At 39.2% G+C, this 24,795-nt stretch overlaps 1 protein-coding gene across 1 annotated transcript in view; it reads right to left on the bottom strand.

Annotated features, from left to right (window-relative positions):
- The window catches only part of DIAPH3 (diaphanous related formin 3), a 437,750-nt gene that overhangs the window by 276,328 nt on the left and 136,627 nt on the right, over positions 1–24,795 (bottom strand). Inside the window, exons 12-13 of the mRNA XM_065400973.1 lie at positions 14,931–15,026; positions 9,808–9,902 (exon numbers count right to left, since the gene is read on the bottom strand). Of these exons, the coding sequence (XP_065257045.1) occupies positions 9,808–9,902; positions 14,931–15,026 (191 nt within the window). The remainder of the gene's footprint in view (positions 1–9,807; positions 9,903–14,930; positions 15,027–24,795) is intronic.

The following is a 24,795-nucleotide window of genomic DNA, read 5'->3' as shown; positions in this document are numbered from 1 at the left end:
TCAAGATGTCAAAACTGATGTTATAAACTGGATTGTTGTGAAGAGGAAGACTGGGGGCCTGATGGTTTAAGATTTGGAAAATCTGGATTTTTCCCTTTGAGGCTCATAATAGAGTTAAGTGGGAAAATGTGATGTGCATGATTTTATGAGGACTAAATTTTCTTTTTTTGTCCAAGTGTATAAATCCCTAATGACCGGAGAGTGATCCTGGAATCTTTGAGCATATGGAGGGACGTGTCAGTCTCCTTGGCAAACAATTTGGTGTCTTCGAAGGGGAGGTCCTCTACTGTTGTCTGTATTTTCTTATAGAAGCCAGATAGCTGCAATCAGCTGCATAGCCCCGCCTGTAGAGATGGACCGGGCTGCTGTGTGGGCTGCATCAAGCGCTGATCAGAGTGCTGTCTTGGACACCAGTTGTCCTTCACTAACAATGGCATGAAACTGTTCATATTGTGACTCTGGTAGCTGATCAATAAACGTGCTAAGCTTGGCGTAATTGATGTAGTCATATTTTGCGGTCAGAGCTTGATAGTTTGCAATTCTGAATTGCAGTGTGGTGGATGAACAGGCCTTTCTCGCATATAGGTCGAGATGCTTTCAGTCCCTATCATAGGGGATGGATTTCACATGGTGTTGGTGAACTCGGGAGTTGACCACATCCATAACAATGGAATTATTGGGCAGGGGGGAGAGAAAATGGGGGGGGGGGAATTCTCTATCTTTATAATATTTCTCATCGGCCCATTTGCAGGTAGGCGTGACAGATGCTGAGGTTTGCCATATAAGCTTGGCTGGGTCCAGAAGGGCCTCATTGATGGGGAAAGAAGAGGAGTGCCAGTTGTCCAGGAATTTACGATGGGTGTCTTTTACCTCCTCAAGAGACGTCTGCAATGTGTCTGCCATCCTTTTTGCCAGATCTTGAAATAGCCTGAAGTGGTTGGGTAGGGATGGTGGAGGGGGTATCATTGCCTTGTCTGGAGAGGAGGAAGAGTAGTTGGGTTGTGGTGTGACTTCCTTCTCAAATCCACCCTCCTTTTCCTACATGATCTCCTGGGCAGGTTCACAGGCTCTGGATACCATGGCTGAGGGAGAACACCTCAAAGGCTCATGGTGGGCCACACTAGATGCTCAGGAGACATGGAGTCTATACGCTGCCCAGGGATCCCAGTAGGGCCACTGGGATAGTGGAAAGGGTCCTACTGGTGGTGCCCACGGCTGACCATACTAGGGTTGTTGAGGAGCAGATGGAGGATATGACTGAGGGGGCCCAGGTTGGTAGCGGGCACTATAAGGAACATGGGAGGAGTGATGGGAGACGACCTCCTCTTCTTGGAGATCTGATTCACCACTGGAGAATGGAGGTGCATGACACGGTAGCGGCAGAGATTCCTGCATCTGAAGTAAACTTGGTACTGAAGCCCTGGTACCGAGCAAGGGAGACTCGGGTATGTCAGAAACCATGAGGTCTTTAGAATGCCTGAATTCTTGTGGTGCTGACCTACTCGGAGCAGACGGTGGTTGTTGGTGGGTCAATAGCACTGCACGGATCGGTGATCTGGACCAAACCAAGCACTCCGAGGCGGGATGGCTCACTGTTGATGGTGCCAATGGTAGTGCTGGTATGGCAGCGTCTTCTTGGGGGTCGTGCGGTCTCTGTCCTTGCCTTTATCTGTCGGTACCATTGCTTCAGTGCCTATGCCCATCAGTTCCTTGAGTGCATCAATGGTACCTATATCTACCTGCCACTTCAGACCCTCGTGAGCTATAGATATCATGTTTAGACTGTTCTGGTACTGACGATACAAAATGTACTGGTGATCTTTTTCAGCTAGTTCAAGGCTCACTCCGGGGACTCACGGCTCTCTGTTTTGAAGCCTCACATGAGGGTTCCATGGCAGTTTTCTTTGACCTATAGTCCTTAGATGTCAAGGGCTGTGGGGAAGATTCGTGCCATTTGGATGACTCCTGGCTCAGGTCAGGGACAGCTGAAGAGCTACCTCCATAAGGAGGAGTTTTATTCCCAGTTCTCAATCCTTCCGACATCTGGACTTGAGTTGTTGGCAGAGACCACACTTTTAGGAAATGTGGCTTTCCCTGAGGAAACAGATGCAGTGGTAATATTTATCCGCTACAGGGATGGCCTCCTTAAACGAGAGGCACCTCTTAAAGCCTGGTGAACCAGGAAGACCCTGTGCTGTGGCAGACAGACTGTGGGGGGGCAAAGAGGGAGAAAAAGTGGTTTTGGGTTGTGTGTGTTTTTGTTTGTTTGTTTTTAAGAACGAGAAAATAAAGAAACTTCTACAAATAAGAAAGGGATTAACTAACAATTGAAGTTCTCAGAGAGAAATAATCTGATGAACGAACTGCTATTAGCTCTGTTTCTAGCCGGGGCAGTTGAGAAGGAACTGAGTGGGGTTCGCCTGCGCAGCACTGGTTAGCTTCGTAGCAGAGCACGAGGAGGGGACACCACATGTGCGGGCTGAACGGACATGGCTACCAAAGTTCTCCCATCAGCATCGAAGGGATGCAAACGCACCTACAGTGGTGCACCCGTAAGGACACTACTCGAACAAGAATACATGGTTTCACAGACTCTGACAGCTATTGTAGGCACATCCAAGTTTGCAAACTAACCAAGTACTGCTCCAATATAAATACAACTGTTATTTTCCTTAACATACAGTTTTGGGCTTGAGAAAATTAATTGCTGGCCTCTTACACACCAGGGAAGGCACTTGGTCACATTCCCATGGAATACAGCCCATTTGGAAACCCATGCAAACACTTCTCCCTTGAAACACCCAAACAATTCAATAAATTAGCCTTCACAGCATAGCACTCTGCACCAGACTATATATCCAGTACAAAGTCCGTACCTCTCCCATCAGAAAAAGGATCAAATATATGGCACTGGATTCATCCTAGACTGAGATAATGTGCCTATCTGCTTGAAAGTGACTGTATCAACACCTTTGGGCATCTTCTAGTCTCAGGCTGGGCAATAACGGGGTTGGGCTTACTGGCAGCTGGGCAGCACAACTTGGGCTAGTGACCCCCGAATCAGCTCCTACTGAAGCTCTTGCCTCTTTTGGACAGGATGACAGTCTGGTTCATCTTCAAAAATTGAATCTATGCTTGTTGAGTTTCTTCCTGTTGTGGTGCATCCTGGTTTAGCTGCTACTGCTGAACAGCCAACCATTTCAGAACGTCCTCTATTTGTCTCCTTTTTGTAGTATGACCAGAAATTCCACTATTAGTATCAGATGTGAATGAAGCGAGTCCCCATCATCTCTCAATACAGTCTAACACAGACAGACAAGTTTAGCACCCAAAACTCACACCTTACATGGGTGGTACTTCTTTATTCTTAAGAAAAAAATAAACATAAATCTTAGCCTCAACTTCCTCCTGAGCCAGCTGTTTCTGGAGATTTTCCCCAACAGATGGTTGTGAGGTTCTCAAAAATTACTATGATCATCACTATAGAAGAGCTTACAAATAAAACAAAATAATAAAACTCTCCCCTGTCTAATCCTATGCCACCTACCTTACCTTAGACACCATCTTTTATCCTTTGAAGCCTTCACTAATGAGACTCACCTGGCCTAGTTGCCAGATAAGTTTAAAAACAAAACAAAAAGACGCTCTATATCTCTCTGAGATCCTAGACCTGGACATCCTGTCACAACAGGAAAGACAAGTGCAAATGCTAAGGATCTTTAATTTGCCCACATTGTCCATGGAAAGTATTTTCATTTACTAGTTCAGCGGTTATATGTAACCAACTTTGCAAGTCAACACAAGTCTAAGAACCTTAACACTTGAGGGATGACTTAGTTACATTTTTGCCCTTAAGGTTAAATTATATTTTCTTCTTTTTATTCCCCCTCCCCTTTTTGGAGGGAGAGGGGGGAAAACAGAGGAAAAACAATGTTAATATTTAAATAGTTCAAAATATGCTTTCAGAGTTTACATGTCATTATGGTGGATGGTTTGGGGGGCGGGGGGAGACCAGGTTTGTTTCTGTTATTTATTGACAGGAGTCCGTTATGTGCAAGACTGGGTTATTTGAGTAGGAGCACATTAGTGTTTTTTGAGACAGATTTTCAAACAGAAAATTATTTACTGTAGCTCTGTTTCTCATAGCCTCCTCTTCTCCCCTCCTGTGACAATGGATAAATGGCAGACAGCAGAGAAAAACAAGAAACACAATGGTAATAATAAACAGGCAGAGCACATCACCCACTGGGAAGGAGGGTGGAAGGTAGGATAAGAAAAAGAGGAGACTAGGACAAACAGCGAAGTAATTTTCCCTTTTTGTATGTCTATCTTCTCCTATCCTCTGACAGGGTATTACGAGACACACAGTGCATGTATCAAGCAGTAGCCCTAGGAAGCAGAGCTACCTTACTGTGTCAATAGCAGAACCCTGCAGCCAAAGAAGGCATCCTGGGAAGCAGAGATAAAGACATACAAATAGTGAGGAGACAACCACGTTGCCACCTTACACACCTTGGAAATGAATGCTCAGCATTCACTGCCCATGAAGCAGAAAACTCTTTCATTACATGGCATCTTGCAAATTGGGAACAAGGCCATAGCCTCATTACACATTGTGAGAGCACAACCTAATGCCAGCACCTAGCAATATAGGAGAACCTCAGCATTACAGAATCTCGGGAATGGAGATTGTTCGTAACTCTGAACAGTGTCTTCACCTCCTACCAGTAAGTGGCTGCCTCACGGGTGGAGGTAGGGACAGGCAGCCCAGATGTGGCTACCTTAAGATGCAATACAAGCACAGTACCGTATTTGCCTTTTTTTTTTTTTTTTTTTTTTTTTTAACCTCCACTACTGCCCGATTGCTTATTTCCAGTTCCACGTGGTGTCCAACTGACTGGTCAGTCCGTAACTCTGGTTTTCATACCTTTGAGGTTCTACTATAGTGATTTTATCTGCAGTCTTGCCCCTGTTGCAACCCTCAAAATAGACAAACAGTTGCTTTGACTTTCTAAAGTCAAGAAGGAAAAAGAAAAAAAGTAGCGGAGAACACACAACATTCAATAAATGCTATCTCTGAACCTCAGGACGGTGGGGGGAGAGATGCCAGGACTAAGAGAGGAAGAGATATGGGTTTGTTCAGGTGGAACTAGGTACTCTCCTTGGGAACAAATTCCAAGGAAGGCTGAAAACCCCCCACTTTTTCTGGAAAAAATTGACAAATAGTCAGAGAGACTACGTAAAGAAGTTCAACTTACTCTTCTGTCTGAAATTCCTGCAACACTAATGGCTGTCCTAAAGGAAAGAAATCTGCACAAGGGGCTCAACTGGGGGTTGCATTAGAACCTGCAGGATGTAGATCAAGTCCCACTGAGGAATCTCTTGATGAATCACTAGTCTGAGACCCTTTTTGAATACTAATGGAAGAAAATCTAAAACACCCAGAAGTAAACAGGAAGGCAATAATGGTATGATGTCACATCAGGCCATAGAGATCTTCCAGATCAGAATAAATGAGAGAGGCAACAACAAGTTTTCTGTTGCTCTTCTGACAGTCTGTCACCTCAGCCAAGAAACCTCCCTTTAAGAAAGACTTCCTTCAAAGATCATGCAGCTACCCTGAGATGAAGATGATGGCAAAGCACATGGCTTTCAAAGAGCAGGTCTAGCATCTTGGAAAGTGTTCGCAGGAGAGTTCACTTCTAGGCCTGTGAGATCTCAAAACCAGCAGCAGTGGAGTTACTATGGAGCTAGGAAAAACAGTTTTATCCTGTCTGACCTTTTTCACCACTGTTGGTAGCAGTGGAAGCAACATCTCACTTTCCCATTTCAACTCCATAAAAAGCACTGCAAAAGGAGTGTGAGGGCTTGGAGGGGGTAGGCGGTCTGAAAATAAAATAAGGACACTTGATGGATACCATTAAGAAAATAACGAAGTACCTTACACTCTGGCAGCGGCCTCAAAAATGAAAGAACTGGGGCTGTATTCTCCCTTAACAGTTTCTGGCTGAGCCAGTCTACAAGCATGTTTTCACAGCACTCCAGCACTATTGCTAGAAGGCAAGTTCTAGCCAAACACATAAAAGCATTACCTCTGAAAGGAGGGGAGCAGTGCCAGTACCTCCTTAACAGATGTCAGAAGCCACCACTGTTTGATTGTCACTACAGACAAAGAGAAGGATGTTCAGGACCTGGGGCTCCCAAATTAGAAGAGTAAGATGGGAGCTCCATAGCTCAAGGAGCCTGACATTCCCCTCTCATTCTTCCATGGGTCAAGACCTGGGTTGACAAATTACCTGGATGCACAGCTCCAACCCAGGAGACTCATATTGGTAACCACACAGAGCTGAGGAAGAGGCAGGAAAAAAGGGGTGGAAGGAGAAGACCACAACTTTAGAGGTCCGAATTAACACAGGAATAATAAGATTTCCTCCAGTGAAGAGAGGCCAAGAGGAAAGACTGCCAGCGCCAGATTCACCATCCTGTGAAGGTGAGATTTATGTTTACAACTCTGCTATCTTGCTGCTAGTATGAGGTATCATAGTATTGTCTGTTCATTCAGTGTCTTAGGACAGGAGAAGGAACACATAATGACAAGGAAATAACACATCCTTTAAAAAAAAAAAAAAAAAACACCACTTCTGAAGAGAATAACTTTAAGATAGGTCTCTCAATCCTCACTTAGTTATCAGACGCGCTCCCATCCTCAAGAGAAATGACAGACCCCCAACTATAGTAGTTACAATGAATGCTGGTATATATACATTTTAGATACTACATTTTTACTGAAGGATAAAGCTGAAAACAATTGAGCCAAATCAGCCGGGAGAAAGAATTTAAACAGAATAATGAGAATGATAATTGGGAACTGTTTAAGAACATTATACTAGATTCCCCAAAAAGCCAAAATTACATAGTTGAGAAAGAAGGCTATACTGATTTTAAAAACAGCCTCATTTACAGTGGATGTAAAAGCAGCTATAAAAACAATCATCATTGTTTAAAAAAAAAAAAAAATCTATAGATCTGAGACTGACTTAATTCAACAAAAGACCTTTTTTTCCCCGAACATACTGGTCACTACACAAACTAATGGTAATGGGCTTCATAAATGCTGACTGCTGTTGGAAATGTAACTTGGTGCTACATTAGTTTGGAGAGTGCCCTGAATCAAGAATTTCTGGTATGAAGTGAGTCAAAAGACCAATTTGATATCTGATGGTATGTTGGAGCCCTCCTCCTTAAGTTTCATTCTTGGATATACTCCTGATACCTGGAGGTTAGCTGGTAACCAGGTGGCGTGGTTTAAATAAGTAACTTTCCTTGCCAAAAATTTAATAGTGCAAAAATGGAAAAGTTGATCCCCACCAAACATTGATTCCTAGCTAAGTGATATGGCTGACCTCACAGCTAACAAATAACTAGCATTCTGCAGAAGGGGAATGCCTGAAAAAAATCAAAGCAATTTGGGCTGACTTTTTAAAGGTCTATGATAAACGCAAATCCTGAAGATAAGTATGTCACTTCCCCTCCCTTTATTCTAATCCTGTAATTACTTTGTGTATTATGATCAATCAGGTATTTTGGTATATTTGTTATATTTAAAATTATATATATATCTCAACACACGCATGCACAATCACACACCAAATGAAAAAAAGTGAAAGTTGATAGCAATCAATATAAATCAGAAGCTAAGTGTAGAAAATTGATACGGGAAGCAAAAGGACCTAAGAAGAAATCTCTGGCCAGGAATGTTAAGGACAATCAGGAGGAGATTTTTCAGTATTAGAATTGTTAATCATGACACAGAAAAGTCAGAAGTATTCAAATAAATATTTCTGTTCTGTGTTTGGAAGAAAAACCAGATGATGTAGTCCTATTATATGATGATGAAATACTTATCATTCACAATATATCAGTATGTCTACACTGCGCAGTCCTTTCAGGGTAGAGTACATAAATGGTTAGCCCCTCCCCCCTCTAGCACAGGTATAAATAGTGTAGATGGTGAAGCACTGCTTAGGTGAATAAAGACACTCCTGAATCTTGTGAGCATATACCCAGGTATGTATCTACTCACCATGGAATGCCTCTCCATCTACACTGCTTTTTAACAATGTAGTGTCCCACTGCCTGATGCCTCCCTGCTGCAGGAGACTTTCCTCTTCACAGTGAGGGACTCTAGCATGGAGGAGGCAGTGGGTACCTACATGGTAAGTAGTAAGGACCTACATGGTGAACAGAAATTTGATAATAGAGGGCTCTTCACTCTAGCAAACAAAGGTATGACAAGAACCAAAGGGTGGAAGTTGAAGCTAGACAAATTCAGACCCTAAATAAGGCACACATTTTTAACAATAAGGATAATTAATCACTGCAACAACTTGTAAAGGGTTGTGCTGGATCCTCCATCATAGTAAATCTTTAAATCAAGATGGCATTTTCCCTCCCTAAAAGATGTACTCTACTTCAAGCACAACTATTGGACTTGAAGCAGGAATTAATACAGGGAAGTCCTATGGCCGATGTTATGCAGGGGGTCAGACTAGAAGACCACATTTGTGAGTCTATCAATATTTTAAATTTTCAAATAAATTCTAACACATTTTAAATACTATGTTAATATTTTAGAAGTTTGACAGCTTACTATAAAAACTTCTAGATCCTGAGATATTCTGACTTACCAGATAGCAAACCTTAAAATTTTTTTAAAAAAAATAAACAAAGGAAGCAAGTCACATTACCAAACACATATCAATAACTAGCAATAAAACAAGTGGCCAAGGAAACACATGCAACTATTTTAATTGTTTTGGATCCATGTGGTTCAAGAAAACTCCAAATATTTTTCTTGAACCACATGGTTCTTGAACATTTTTTGAAACTTTACAATATGAATGAACAAGGAACTCTTCTGCAGTTCAACTGAATACTATTCCTTGAATAAGTGTTTTGATACAATAATTCAAGGAACAATACATGGTATGCAAAATTACAACATTCAGTGTTGTACACTTATTTATTATTATATAGTACATCCCAAAACACTGTCTGTAACATGCAATTATGATATTTTTTCAACCTAGGTCATGCAGAACTATCGAGTATTTGTAGCATAATCAGTTGATTATGTTCCACTGAGTGTAGTCAGATTCTTTAACTTATCACTCTTTAAATAATACTTTGAATAGAAGTAATATTAAGAATCAGATTTTTTTGTACCCAAATAGAACTGTATTGATTTTCTGCTTTGAATAAAATGCTGTGGAATGTGAAGTGCTGTACAATTACACTCCAGGGAAGCATTCACAGATAAGCGGCTGCTGGAATTTCTGAAGGTAGGATCCCAGATCAAGTCAGCTCTAATTGAAAAGAAAAATCTTTTTCTGCCTAGTTCATGACAAGGAACAATGTGACAGCTTTGTGCAATACAGGTGAAGGTAATACAGAGTGTTCCACAAAAAATCATTTTGCAGGTATGATAGAAACAAAAAGTTATTAAATACTGGTTTATCTGTCTGAATACATACATAAAGTGGAGTTGAATTCTGGATGCTGGTAATAAGGAAACAAATACTAAAGCAGAATATAAATGCAAGTGTTTAGATAAGATTTATCTACTCTGCAAATGTAAAAAAAGATTGAGTTTTGTTTGCTTACTAGAAATGCTAAGAGACTAATTATGCAGCAATGATTTTCCAGCTGAATAATTTGTGTTAAGAGTTTTTGTCAGTAACAGGTTTCTGTTTAATGAGACGCTTACACTGAAATATTGGTATTTAAACCGCCTGTCAATTTACATACCTGAATCATGGTCTCTGCCAGCTGTGTTTCATCTACTTCCAATATCATCATTTTGATTTCCTCATAAGGCACTCGGAAAGAACCAAGGAAAATTGCTAGAACAAAAACATAATACATGATGAATGGAGATGTAGTAAGAATCTGATCTTTCACTCTACTTACAAAACAAATACTACTTGGATTGTAGAATTCTACAGGCCACCCAAACATAGTATATGATAATATGGATAAGAGATAAAACTTTTTTATGCAAATTTGGCAGCTTTCATAATTTTTAGTCTGGCTCTTCCAGTCCTCTGGCAGATGAATTACTATATCAACAGATGCTGCAGTAACCATAGCAAGTGAGACAAAAAGAGTGTCCTTGCTCTAGGAGAGCCACTCATCATTTACTATATTATTTGTACTTGGGTGACCATTTTTACACGTTTCCCCTTTACTGCATAGGAATCTCAGCTCTCCCCGCCCCCCCCTCCCCACACACCCCCTTTTTTTTTTTTTTTTTTTTTTTTTGGAGTGTGCGAGTGAGAGCGCACTATCTTTAGCAAGACCACTGCAAATTGCAAAACAATCACAATCCTTGAATAATGCTTTTGTTTGCTATAGTATAACAACTGGCCAACATTTTCTTTATACACAGTATTTAATAAGCAATTTCTCATGGACCAACTCCCCTCCTAATTCCACATCTTCTCTTCAACCTTCCTCATCTGTTCTAGTGATTATCATTATTTTACAGAACCAGATGGAGTACTAGGCACCTCACCATAAAAATAAGACAATAGATCTGTGCCCTGAATATCTTACAATCTAGTCGCAGATATTATGCAAGAAAAGGCTATCAAAACAGGAGAGAAGGTAAGAGGTAATAGACAACGAATGGTAAGATTATGCCGTTACTCAGATAAGTAGAGAGGAGGGTACATCTTAAAGGCAAGGACACAGTTTAAGCTTGTTGTTGGGAGACAGTGGCGTTACTCAAAGAGGTAGTTGATGTGGCCAGAAATTACACCTTTGCAACTGTTTTGTGTGGGCTGGGTGGGGAAATATGAGTGTTGGAAATCTTGGAAAGGGGAAATCTGTAGTACTCAAGACAGGAGACTGACAGCTCAGATGAGAGTTTTGCTATCTGGTGAGAGAGAAAAGGTTGCATTTTAAAAATATCGTGCAGAAGGAAGAGGTAATATTTGGATACAAAATGGATGTAAGGAGGAGGAATAAAGGCTGGCCCTCAAGTTATGGGTCTGAGTAATGGGAAGGATGGTGGCATTGAGAAAATTAACAGAAAACGGAGACATATAAAAGGCTCCAGAGGAAAAAAAAAATAGGTGCTCATGTTTTGGCCATATTACAGGAGCTATAAAAAAGGCAGACTGAAATGCAGGTTTGGATGAAGGAAGACACCTAGTGGAGAAGATTTGGGAGTTGTCAGCATAGAGCTAGTAGTTGAAATCATGTAAGTGGAAGACATCGCCCAGTGAGAGGGTACAAGGGGACGAGAAAATTAGTCTTTTTCCAGCCTTTTCCAAGTCCACTTTCCCCATACAATCTACAGAGTACGCAATTGCTAACATCTTCTTCCTGGACATGCTTAACACAACTAATATTAAATGTGGAGGAAGGAACACAAGTCAGAATAGGGAAGAACAAATATTCTAAAGAATATTTAGATAAATTAGATGTATTCAAGTAGGCAGGCCTGATGAAATTCACCTGAGCATACTTAATGAATTAGCTGAACTAGTCTTGGAAGCGTTAGCAACTATCTATGAAAGATCATGGAGGATAGATTAGGTCCCAGAGGACTAGAGAAGAGTAAATATGGTACCTATCTTTAAAAAAGGAAACAAAGAGAATTTGGAGAATTATAAACCAGTCTACCTCACTTTGATACCAGGAAAAACACTAGTACAAATGATTTTAAAAATCAATTTGTAAGCACCTACAAGAAAATAAATAGGGTGATAAATAGCAGCCAACATGGATTTGTCAAGAACAAATAATCCCAAACCAGTCTAATTTCCTTATTTGACAGGGTAACTCAACCAGTGGGGGGGGGGGATTAGTTGAGATGATATATCTTCATTTTAGTAAGGCTTTTGACACAATCCTACAAAAATCATTCCCATAAGCAAACAAAAGAAATGTTGTCTAAATGAAATTACTATAAGGTGGGTGCACAATTGGTTGAAAAACCATACTCAAAGAGTAGCTATCAGTGGTTTTCTGTTTCTATCCTGTTTCTGGTACTATTCAGTATTTTCATTAATGTTTTGGATGATGAAGAGTATACTTATCAAACTGGCAGATGACACAAAGGTGAAAGAGGTTGCAAGCACTTTGGAGGACAGGATTAGAATTTAAAACAACCGTGACAAATTAGAGAACTGCTCTGAAATCAATGAGGCAAAATTCAGTAAAGACAAGTGCAAGCACTACACTTAGGAAAGAAAAAATCAAATGGACAAATGTGAAGTAGGTATAACTGGCTAGGAGATAGTACGACTGAAAAGGATCTGGGAGTTACAGTGAATCACAAATTGAATATAAGTCAACTATGTGACACAGTTGTGGAAAAGGCTAATATCATTCTGGGATGCATTAACAGGAGTGTTGTACACAAGACATAGGAGATAACTGCTGCACTCTGCTTGGCACTAGTGAGGTCTCAGGTAGACTCCTGTGTCCAATTTTGCATGCCACACTTTAGGTAAGATTTGAACAAACTCGAGAGTGTTGATAGGACAGCAACAAAATTGGTAAAAGATTTAGGAAACCTGACCTGTGAGGAAAGGTTAAAAAAACAGAGCATGATTAATCTTGAGAAAAGATGACTGTAGGGGAACCTGATAACAGTCTTATGTTTTAAAAAGAGGACCGTGATCAATTGTTCATGTCCACTAGAGGTAGGCCGAGTAGTAAGTGGCTTAATATGCAGTAAGGGTTAAATATTTAAAAAAAAATAAAATAAAAATCTAGCTATAAGGACATGTAACTACTAGACTAACTTTCCAAGGAAGGTAGTGGAATCCTCTCTCAGCGATGGTTTAGGTATATTTGGTACTGCCTCAGCACAGAGAGGTAGACTAGATGACCTCTAGTGACCCCTTACAGCCCTATATTTCTATGATTCCGTGCCCATGTCTCCCTCTTGCACATCACAGCCATTATTTGGGGCATAATACTTTCACTGCTATAAATTAGAGCTGTCAATTAATCACAGTTAATGAACGTAATTAACACAAAATTAACTAGGTTAAAAAATAGTCATGATTAATCGCAGTTTTAATAGCACTGTTAAACAATAATAGAATACCAATTTAAATGTATTAAATATTTTTGAATGTTTTTCTATATTTTCAAATATATTGATTTTGATTACAACACAGAATACGAAGTGCACAGTACTAGCTATATTATTTTTTATTAAAAATATTTGCACTGTAAAAAAGATAAACAAAAAATATATATTTTTTAATTCACTTCGTACAAGTCCACTCAATCTTACTTCTTGTTCAGCCAATCGCTGACAAAAACAAGTTTGTTTGAATTTACAGGAGAATGTTGACTGCTTTTTATTTACGTCACTTGAAAGTGATAATAGGCATTCACATGGCACTATTGTAGCCGGCGTTGCAAGGTATTTATGTGCCAAATATGCTAAATAGTCATATGCCCCTTCATGCTTCAACTTGTAGACTCTAAACTTTTACATTGTTTAGTTTTTGAATGCAGTTGTATAAAAATAATAATAATAATTCTAAATTTGTAAGTGGCACTTTCACAATAAAGAGATTGCACTACAGTACTTTCTATGAGGTGAATTGAAAAATACTCTCTTTTACAGTGCAAATATTTGTAATAAAAATATAAAGTGAGCACTGCACACTTTGTATTCTGTGTTATAACTGAAATCAATATATTTCAAAATGTAGAATAACATCCAAAAATATTTATAATAAATTTGAATTGGTATTCTATTACTGTTTAACAGTGCAATTAAAACTGTGATTAATCACAACTTTCTTTTTTTTTTTTAATTGTTTGACAGCCCTATTATACATACATATGATTCAAAGCTCTGGTAGACCACAGAAACTTTGGGCTGAAGCTTTCCAAAATTTTGCCTGAGGCAGACACCCAGCATGGAAAATTCATTCCAACAACTCAAGTTTTGAAAAGGCTAACACAATTAAAAACAAGTTCTTATACCAGGTCAGCCTGGTAACACTGACTATAATTAATTTTATCGAGTTCATATTAGGACAACATTCTGCCAAACATTGCTGGATAAGGATTATGAAGAAAATATTACCAGCCATTTAAAGGCTTTCTTTGTTAAGGGAATGTCTGAGCAAAAAGATGGGCCCTATATCATTTATTTGCACCACAGAATCAAATAAATTAGAAAATCAAACTTGGCTTCTTGCCACTGACAATTTGTTCTTTACCATTTATTTTCTAATATTTTATCTAGTGCAGCTTAGATATTTTAAGTGACATGTCTTCCACTTTACAAAGCTATTCCTGAGTAATCTCCTGAGACTATTTCCTTGGTATTCAGCCTAAGCTTCCTTTCTAAAAATTTAGTCCCATTAGTCCTAATTATAAGCTTTACACAAATATAACATGGGGATACAGATGTACCACACACTCTTCCCCTACGTTGTGACACCTGCAATTAACTGTATTAATGCTAGATCCCCCTCCCTTGATATAACCAAAAGAAGGAAACTGGCAGGACATACTTCATCGGGGGCCTGGACTTTGCATTACTCTCCCATCCCCTTACCTGGAATAGTCTGAATTTGTTGACTATTGAGACAGACTGCAGGGAGAGCTAACCGAAAGACATTTTTGGTTTTATAATTTTAAAAAACTGATGGTGCCCAAAGCTTGAGTATGGATGATTTTTATTATTCTAAATAAACACACATTTAAAATGTATTAATTGAAATTAGCTTGAATTTTAGACTAATTATTAAAAAATCATCCCTTGAATAAAATATCAAAACAAGACACCCAGACAAGTTCTACACAAATAATTTTAAAAGCAAAAGACAGTTTCACAAAAATCAACTATGGCAATTGCTTTGGTTGTCAATAAAATAGCTTCTGCTTACAGAGGTTCTGTGCAATCTTCGGGTCTAAGACTTTTAGTTCTTTGATTCGTTTCTTAATAGATTTCTTCTCTTCAAAATCTTCCCCCTCCTTTTTTACTGTCAAAGTAAAGAAAACAAACATTTATTCACAGTATCAAATGTAGGGAACAAAATTCCTTAGGGGAAAAAGCTCTCCAAGTCAGACTGTAGACAAATCACTATGAGAAAGAAGGTGCAACGGGGGAATGAACTACCAGTTATATTTTGTTTTGTAATTATTACTCTTGTGTTTTCTTCAGTGGGACCAAGGAAGACAGCAGCCTTTTCAACATATTAGCTAGCTTTTTTTTTACAAAAAGGTATTTTTTTCAAAAATACAGAACCTAGAATTTTCTAAAACAATGTCAAGTGTTAGTTGACCCCAGGATTTCAGATCATGCAACATGAATATGATTGTGGTCAGCTTGGTCATATGGTGCACCGGAAAAGAATGAACTTGAAAGTCAATTTTCAAACATAAGTTTTAACACGTCTAAACATACTGAACATATAAAATGTTAAACACTGCAATTCAACACTAAGGACATAAGACATTTTACAAAATTATACAAATACATCAATGGGGAACAAAATGTGAGTGCTACTGTGAACAGAGTATTCTAGTATCAGACTCACTATGGCCAAAGTAAAAGTATCAACTGATTTAATTTAAAAATATTTAAAAATCAGGTTGGGATATGGTTGATATGTTTTAATTATTTCCCTTTCCTCCTTCAAAAACAGGCATCTCAGATTAAGTCAATCACTTCTTGTCCTACCTTGAATGGACATGAAGAACAATTGATCACAGCACAGGTGCCGGCTTCCTCTGAGCCCCAGGGTGATCAACCCCGCGCTCTGCCCCAGGCCCCGCCTGACTCCTTCCCTCAAGCCCTCGCCTTCCCTCTTTCTGCCCCCACTTCTCCCCCGCCCTACCTCTTCCCGCCCCTTCCACTCCCTCCTGCAAGAGCACCCCGTCCCCGCTCCTCCCCCACCCCTTCCAGCGCCTCCTGCATGCCACAAACAGCTGTTCGTGGCGGGCGGGAGGTGCTATGGAGGGAGGGGGAAGAGTTGATCGGGGGGACGGACAATGGCGGACAGGAAACATTGGGGGAAAGGAGGGAGGTGGGTGCTAAGCACCAACTATTTTTTTTCTGTGGGTGCTTGTAGCGGGGTGGTCACCCGCTCCTGCCCTGAAGGGCTTGAAATCAGCCCTGGGAGAGGGCTGCGGGAGGGCTGCTGTTGGGGAAAGCAGCCTGACTCAGCTGATTGGGGAAATAGTCACAGCTGGGGCCATGCCCCAATCAGGGCGCCGCTGGCCCTTATAAGAGGGCAGTGGGCCAAGAGCTAAGACAGAGCCTCTCTCTAGCTTGCTGAGGAAGAAGGGCCTGGCTACTGGGGAGCTGAACACAGTACCGAAGGTGAAGCAGAGCTGGGGGAAGGCTAGAGCAGCTGGGGGAGCTCCAGCCTGGAAACCCCCCAGGCTGCAGGCCTTGTTAAAGGCCAGAAAGGGTACTGGGGTTGCAGAGGGGCAGTCCAAGGGTAGGCAGAGACAGCAGGTCCAAACCCCCCTTACTGGTGATGAGTGGCATTTACATTGCAGTCTGCCCCAGTGAACAGGGGCTAGACCGAGACTGGCAGTAGCCATAGTCTGAGGCGAGGTGGGGATAGAGGATGGGGGTTCCCTGGGGAGGGGAGACCCAGATCTGTGGGGGTACTGCCAGGGGGCAGCACCCCAGCCTGAAAGGGGCACCGGGGTCCAGGAGGGACTCAGGCCCAGCGGCAAGCGGGACACTGGCCTGCAGAGGGCGCTCCGGAGGCTGGAAACACTAATTCCCTGGACGACCAGCAGGAGGCGCCTCAGGGGTGAGTCCCACCCCGTGACAGTGCTCCAGCCCAAAGTGTTGGCGCCTATGGATCATAGTCCTCTTTATGACGGCCCTTAACATATTGAAAGACTTATTAGATTGCACTTCACCTAGTCTTCTTTTCTCAAGTCTAAACATGCCCAGTGTTTTAACCTTTGTTCACATAATAGGTTTTCTAAAGCTATCATTATTTTTGTTCCTCTCCTCTAGATTCTCTCCAATTTGTTCACATCTTTCTTAACGTGTCGTGCCCAAAACCGAACATGACGCTCATACTGAGGCCTCACCAGTGCTGCGAAAGGGGGACAATAATGCCTCATATACCACACTCCTGCTAATAAACCCCAAAATGATATTAGCCTTTTTTTAACAGCATCGCATTGTTGCCTAGTCAGTTATTCTCCATTTTGTTTTTGCAGATTTAACTTTTGAGTCTTGAGTAAAATACTTCACATATATTTTCACTGAATTTCATAGTGTTGATTTCAAACCAATTCTCCAATTTATCGAGGTCCTTTTAGAATTCTAATCCCATCCTCCAATGTCCTTGCAACCCCACCTACCTTGGTGTCATCCACAATTTTTTATAAGCACAATCTTCACTCTTATTATTCAAAATATTATTGAAAATATTTAATAGTATCAGACCCAGGAAAGACCTCTGCGGGACCCCACTATCATCCTCCCAGTTTGAAAGTGAATCATTGATAACTCCTCTTTTGCAGCCTATGTATTTTCAGGACTAACAATTAAAAGTGAATAAAAATTGACATCAATCCTTCAAAAATGAATTTCCAACTGTATCCCATCTGAAATATTTCTGAGAGTTTAACTATATGGGAAGCTTGAAGTATTTGTATTATTGTATTAAAAATAATTTGAAACAAAAAAAACCATGTCTGATGCTGGGTACTAAGTTTCTTAAAGAACTCACATTTTAATTAATTCTATTTCAAATTAATAAACGAGTTTCATTGTTAATTCTTAGAAAATTACTTCATACACAAAAAAGAGAATGTGCTGTACTTTGAAGGGGATATGTTGTATTCTTCATATACAATAAAGTAATTGAATCTCTGCTTTAACGAGGAAACTCAACTCAGCCTTAACCATGGGTCCACAAACAGCTCTTTCACGATAATAAAATTAACACCACAAATAATTAAAATGTAGAACATGATGTTTGCCATTTATCACTTTCATCACCAAAGTTGCAAGTTACGATGACATCTCAAAAAGTAGTGGTCAGTGGAGACTCATCATCAAATGGGGATGGGCTTTAATGAGGTTCCACAGAGACTGGTTCTAAGCACAACACTATTGAATGTTTTATCAATCAGTACAAATAATGGTTAATACATTTTTTAGAAGACAAAAATAAATGATAATGAAGATAGGGCAACAATACATGGCGATCTGAATCACTTGGTGAGCTGGGCCCATTCAAACAATGTATTTTAATGCAGACAGATGCAAGGTCACATCGAGGAACAAAGAATGCAGGCCATACCTACCTATAGAAGGGGAGTCGGTATACGGGAAAAGTAGTGACTTTAAAAACAATTTCGGGGTCATAGCATACAGACAACTGAAGATGAGCTCCCAGCACAATACTATTGGGGAAAGGGATAATACAATCCTAATACAAACAGGTGATTAGAGAGTAGAAGCAGGGGAGGTGATTTTACTTCTATATATGGCCATAGTGAGTCTGACACTAGAATACTTCATACAGTTCTGTTGTCTATATTGTTTAAGGAATGTTGAAAAACTGAAGGTGCAGAAAAGAGTCAAAAAAATGATTCAAGTGCTGGGGAAAAAAACCTGCCTTACAGTGATATACTCAAAGAGCTCAGCCTGTTTAGCTTATAAAAAGAAGATCAAGGGGTGATCTTAATAAACTTCTCTCTGGGTATAAGCACTTGCATGGGGAGAAAATACTAGATATTAAAGGGTTCTTTATTCTAGTAGAGAAAGGCATAAACAAGACCCTGTGGCTAGAAACAGAACTAACACAAATTCAAATTAGAAATAAGGTGCACATTTTTAGCAAAGAGGGTGATCTATCACAAGAACAAACTACTATAGGAGTGATTAATTCTCCATCTCTAGTAGTCTTTCAAAACAAGACTGGATGCCTTTCTAGATGGTTTGCTTTAGCAAAACAAGCTATTGGGCTCAATACAGGAGTAAATGGTTGAAATGTAATGGCCTGTAATACAAGCAAGAAGTCAGATTATATGATTTCCCTTCTGGCCTCAAAATCTATGAATCTGTGAGTTCCATTCTCCCTTCCCCCCCAATTTTTTCTGTCTAAATTGTAAGCTCTTTATTTGTGGATCTGTATGTCACCTAGCAAAATGGGTCCACAATCCTAGGTGGAGCTTCTGTGCACTGCCATAATAGAAGTAATAAATAATTAAAAAACACCGTTTAATGGCAGTGGCATAAAAAGTCACACTAATAATTGTGGGCATTTCTCTTCAAAAATTTGGTAAAAAAGCATCAGATAGCCTTATCAGATTCAGTTTCCTTACTACCGGAAAGAACTTCCCAGTTCTTTTTTTAAATCCTCAAAAGGTAGAAAAGCTTTTCCATCACTATAACAATAAAATACATATTGGTTTTGCTTTTTTCACAAAACCTTATTTTCACAAATAAAAGTAACTTCCAAACTGACAGACTCCTAACTCATTTAGGCACTTTTGAAAATTTTACCCAGTAGAAGGAAACCCTAAAGAAATAAATTCAGCCCTAACCAACCAATTATTTCTTCTGAAAAAAAATCACGATTTATTATTAATGCAATAGCACTTCATACATCTTTCCTGATCAGGAAAAGATGTAAAAACAATTACCACTGTTGTTTAATGAGGAATTATCCCTTTCCTCTACTGCAATAAAATATTATATTTTGCAACCAAATGACTGTCCTCCAAGAGTCACAACAGAGATCCCAGTTCTTTGGCCTGATTTTAATCAGTCTATTACCTTAGGGTATGTCTACACTACCCGCCGGATCAGCGGGCGAGGATCAATCCAGCAGGGGTCGATTTATCGCATCTAGTCTACATAAATCGATCCCCGAGTGCTCTCCCGTCGACTGCTGTACTCCACCGCCGCGAGTTGAAGTTGTGTAACTTAGATCGATCCCCCTCCCCCCCAGTGTAGACCAGGCCTTAGACACAACATTTACAGTCATGTGCATTAAACAATTAATAGAACAGATGAGAATGCCACATTTCAGGTAGCATTTATGATTGGGTAGGTACACTTCTGAACCATCATGCATTACAGACATGGCACTGGAATGAAAATAGCAGAATGGTACATGACTATTTTAGAAAAATGAGCCAATAGGACACTGGCTTGTCAGTCTATGTGCAGCCTCCTTTATTTCCCCCCTTTTTTTTTAATTAGTTCAATCACTTTATTTTGTGCGGTCTTTATTACATAGTCAGTCTCTTGAATTGGATTGCTTGGGTAAATAGCTCTAATAGAGGAATAACAAATGTGTTTGTGTTTCCAGCCTCCATCTACTGGTAAAAAACTACATTTACCACAGGTGTAGAATGATCCAACAAGGACCAGCAGAAAGTCAGCAGTCAAAAAAACATTTATTTATTTTTAATAATAAGTCTGTAAGTCAAAAATAAAGACTGGAAATAATCTAGCCACTGCCCTATGGAATTTCATACAAAAAAACTTACATGCATGAATTTATAGCAATATACAATATGACATATCCTTGGGGGGAAATATTTACTTTAATACAGAGTAAACAAAAATCGTCTAAAAGCAAAAATGACTCTCTCTCTCTCTCTCTCTCTCTCTCTCCATATATATATATATAAACTACTGTGAACTTACAGGATAATTCTTCATGGGAATTCCGCTCACATCCTTTTTTAATGCCAGCAGAAGGAAGAAAAGGATACATATTACTTTTATTTCACAATGAAAAACTTTGTATGATGCTGTGTATACGAAAGGTGATCATTTATATCACTGTTGTTACCACTGTTACACAATTTCCATAAATCTTATGCAAAGTATATCATGTAAGATGTCAGTGGAAAAGTTATGATTTGATAAATATGATTATCCTGTTTATATGCCTGAGGAAGGTTCTCTCATTGCCTGCCTCCCCAAGTTCCTCCCTGAAGTCCTGTCTATTCTGAGTGAGTAGAAAGCGGAGCAGAAAGAAGTCAGAGAACAAAGATTTTTCTTTTTTACATTGGGTAGCAAAGGTTGAACACGTGAATTAAGATAGCTTGACTACTGCGAAGACAGAGAGAAGGAGAAAATGAGCATATAGATTTTAATACAAATTACAAAAGTAGTGGAATTTACAAGACACATGCCAAAGAGCAACCAATTACTTTGTTATATTATTTTCCTCCCTCCAGCCACCATTCCTGATATGATCCTTTCTCTCTCTAAATTATAAACAGTTTGGAGTTGGGAACTTTTGTATCTAAAGTATCTAGTACAGTTTAGGCGTTATATAAATATAACTGAATAATAATACAGAGTGCTAGACAGACCCATTTTCAAACTATATTGTATTCCAAGCTTCCTCACACATAGATGGAATATACTAAAAATCAAGCAAACACTGTAGATACTCTTTTTAAAAACATTTAGGCTGGGATTTTCAAATTCTGAAAAGCAATGAGAGGTGGTCACTACTTTAACAAATTATTATTCATAACTTAAAATTAATAAAATTATTTATTACTACATTTTTATGGATAAATGTTAAACATTTCAGATTATCAGAAGTTGATAGGCCCCAACATAAAACCAGTTAGATTGATCACTATTATTAATTAAAGGCCTTGCCCTGACAAAAATATTTATAAAAGAATTATGTGAGCATATTTTCCAATTCCACACACAAATAAAATCTTCAAATTAACTCAAAAACTGTTAGTCTTTGATGCTGATTAGGAAAGCAACTGAATTCAGGATAGCACTAACGCTCTTTTAGATCAACAGAGCTTCAGTATATGCTTAGAATTAAGCACATGCTTACATGCAGTTCTAAATGAGGACATTTAAGAAGCTTTTGATGTATGAGATGCTAGGTCACCTCCATAGTATTTAATATGTACTACATAGAATTTCCTTAGTTAGGGTTTAGCTGAGATTCATATTCAAAAAAGACACATTAATCTTTAATTTATATGTGAAAAATACAAGTTACAGCACTCTGGGTATAGTTTGGATTTCTTAATAATTGACAAGTTAAGGTATTAGTATATGAATTACAGTAATTTTAAAATGGGCTATTTATGACATTTCTGGTGTAAAACTTTTACTCCCTCAGTAAATTCCTGACTCTTGAGATTTGGATAATGACTCATTTCTAGACTCTAACAAAATTGAAGGTACAGGTTACTTTTAAAGTTTCTCAGTGTGGTAATTTTTTCATTTATTGCTATTATTCATAACCATTTCTATCTACTTAGTGACCAACCAAGGCATATATTTTCATCAATATCACCTTCATCAAATACATTATCACTGGATGGATGCAGTAGGATCTAAGTTTTACTGTTTTATAAAGTATGCTTTTAGTCCTCATGCTTCAGAGCATAAAAATTTAGACTGAGTATAAACCCATACATATTGTCTTTTACAGTCTGCATAGTCTAAAACAATAGCTATTAGATGTTTGACCTGCCATGCCCTAAGCGGTTTAACTCAAAGATGGCAATTTAAAAAGCTAGTCTCTTGAATATGTCAAAGGCTAGTATTGCATGCATGGGCAATTACAAATTAAAACCGTCTATCAGGCATACTAGATCCTGCATTGTATGCACAAAAGCTTACAGATGGAGAAGCATTACATTACAAATTCACATATATTTATATCTATCCACTATGCAGTACAAACAACGGGCACACAATCTACTGCTACTGGTGCATAACCTTCAGTGAGAAACTGATCTGATCAACAAATTTCAATAGAAAATATAGAAAACTATTATAATCAACTGTGTGATTTTTGACAATTAAGAATATGTGATGTGAAAACATTTCATGTTAGTATAGTGCAAAATGTTGGTATTTGCCATTTTTAACCACATGCTAAGAAGCTTAGTCTTTTCTGAACGAAATACTTGCCTATGCAAAACTAAAAAATATTTCAGTATATTGACATTTGGTAGCTTTGACCAATAAACACAACATTAAGGTTTGAAATTAACTTAAACGGTAAAAACTGTAATCAGTCATGTTGCAGTACTTCGGGACTGTGCAAAAAATGACAGTTTCTCATTTTGAGTACCAGTTTCACCTCGCCTACAGGTTTACTTAACAGCTCCACATCATACCCTATCTAAACATACATAAAATAAGCTTTCAAATGAACTGAGACTTTTTGGGTCCAAGTCTCAACGTGTTTATTTTGGTGGACTTTGCTGTCTGGTTCTCTCAATCTAAGAACCCTGGGATGGAATGCATATAAAAAAAATTCAAAACCAGTTATGGTTTGAGTAACACCTATCTGCTTTCTTGGAGATAGGCACCACGGAGGCCGGTATCTGCCATAGATGTCTTGCTAGCTCCAACAGTCTCTCATCAATCAGCAGAGTCAATCATCTAGCATTGATATAGGAAGAACAGCTTGTGTGATTTTTTTTCCCCCCAGGACTACTACTACAGGTATCTTAAGTCTATCAGCCATCCACCACAAAATTTCCTAGAATTTTTTGTAGTCATCAAGCTATGCAGAAGCAGCAGGTACTAATGCCTCATCTGGTGAGGATGAGGAAATAGCTGCTGGTATAAGCTGCCTCTCAAACTGCATGTGATAATCTTCATTCTCATGCTTCTGCTGCTGCACAGGGACACTCTGTGCCTCCCGTACCACTCTATGAGATCTCATTAGGGAGGAAGACCTCACCTTAAAAGGGGCAGAGGAAGATGACTTTCTTGCTTACTGCTGGCTTCAAAGGGTCCAATCTTTATCTTGGTTGAGCCAGATAAAGATAAGTGTCAACGGCCACCGGAGTAAGTACCAAGGAGAAAGTTCTATAGGAATGACAAAAGGTCCTAGACTCCCTATCTGACCAACAAGTGTCATAAGAATGTACTTGATAAATGCAAGTACCGCATAATGGAAAACATAATACCAACTATACACATAAAATGATGGGGTCTAAATTACCTGTTACCACTCAAGAAAGCAATCTGAGTCGTGGATAGTTCTCTGAAAACATCCACTCAATGTGCAGCGGCAGTCAAAAAAGCAAACAGAACGTTGGGAATCATTACAAAAGGGATAGATAATAAGACAGAAAATATATTGCCACTATATAAATCCATGGTATGCCCACATCTTGAATACTGCATGCAGATGTGGTTGCCCCATCTCAAAAAAAGATATAATGGAATTGGAAAACGTTCAGAAAAAGGCAACAAAAATGATTAAGGGTATGGAATGGCTTCCATATGAGGAGAGATTAATAAGACTGGAACTTTTCAGCTTGGAAAAGAGACGACTAAGAAGGGATATGATTGAAGTCTACAAAATCATGACTGGTGTGGAGAAAGTAAATAAGGAAGTGTTATTTACTCCTTCTCATAGCACAAGAACTTGGATGTCACCAAATGAAATTAATAGGCAGCAGGTTTAAAACAAACAAAAGGATTTTTTTCCCCACACAATGCACAGTCAGTCTGTAAAACTCTTTGCCAGAGGATGTTGTGAAGGCCAAGGTTGGACATATAACAGGGTTCAAAAAAGAACTAGAGAATTTCATAGAGGATAGGTCCATCAATTGCTAATAGCTAGGATGGGCAGGAATGGTGACCCTAGCCTCTGTTCGCCAGAAACTGAGAATGGGCGACAGGGGATGGATCATTTGATGACTACCTGTTCTGTTCATACCCTCTGGGGCACCTGGCATTGGCAACTGTCGGAAAACAGGACTCGGGACTAGATGGACCTTTGGTCTGACCCAGTATGG

Source organism: Emys orbicularis, chromosome 1 (genome assembly GCF_028017835.1).
Source record: "Emys orbicularis isolate rEmyOrb1 chromosome 1, rEmyOrb1.hap1, whole genome shotgun sequence".
Lineage (NCBI taxonomy): Eukaryota > Metazoa > Chordata > Testudines > Emydidae > Emys > Emys orbicularis.
This window is presented reverse-complemented; position numbering and strand designations above follow the sequence as displayed.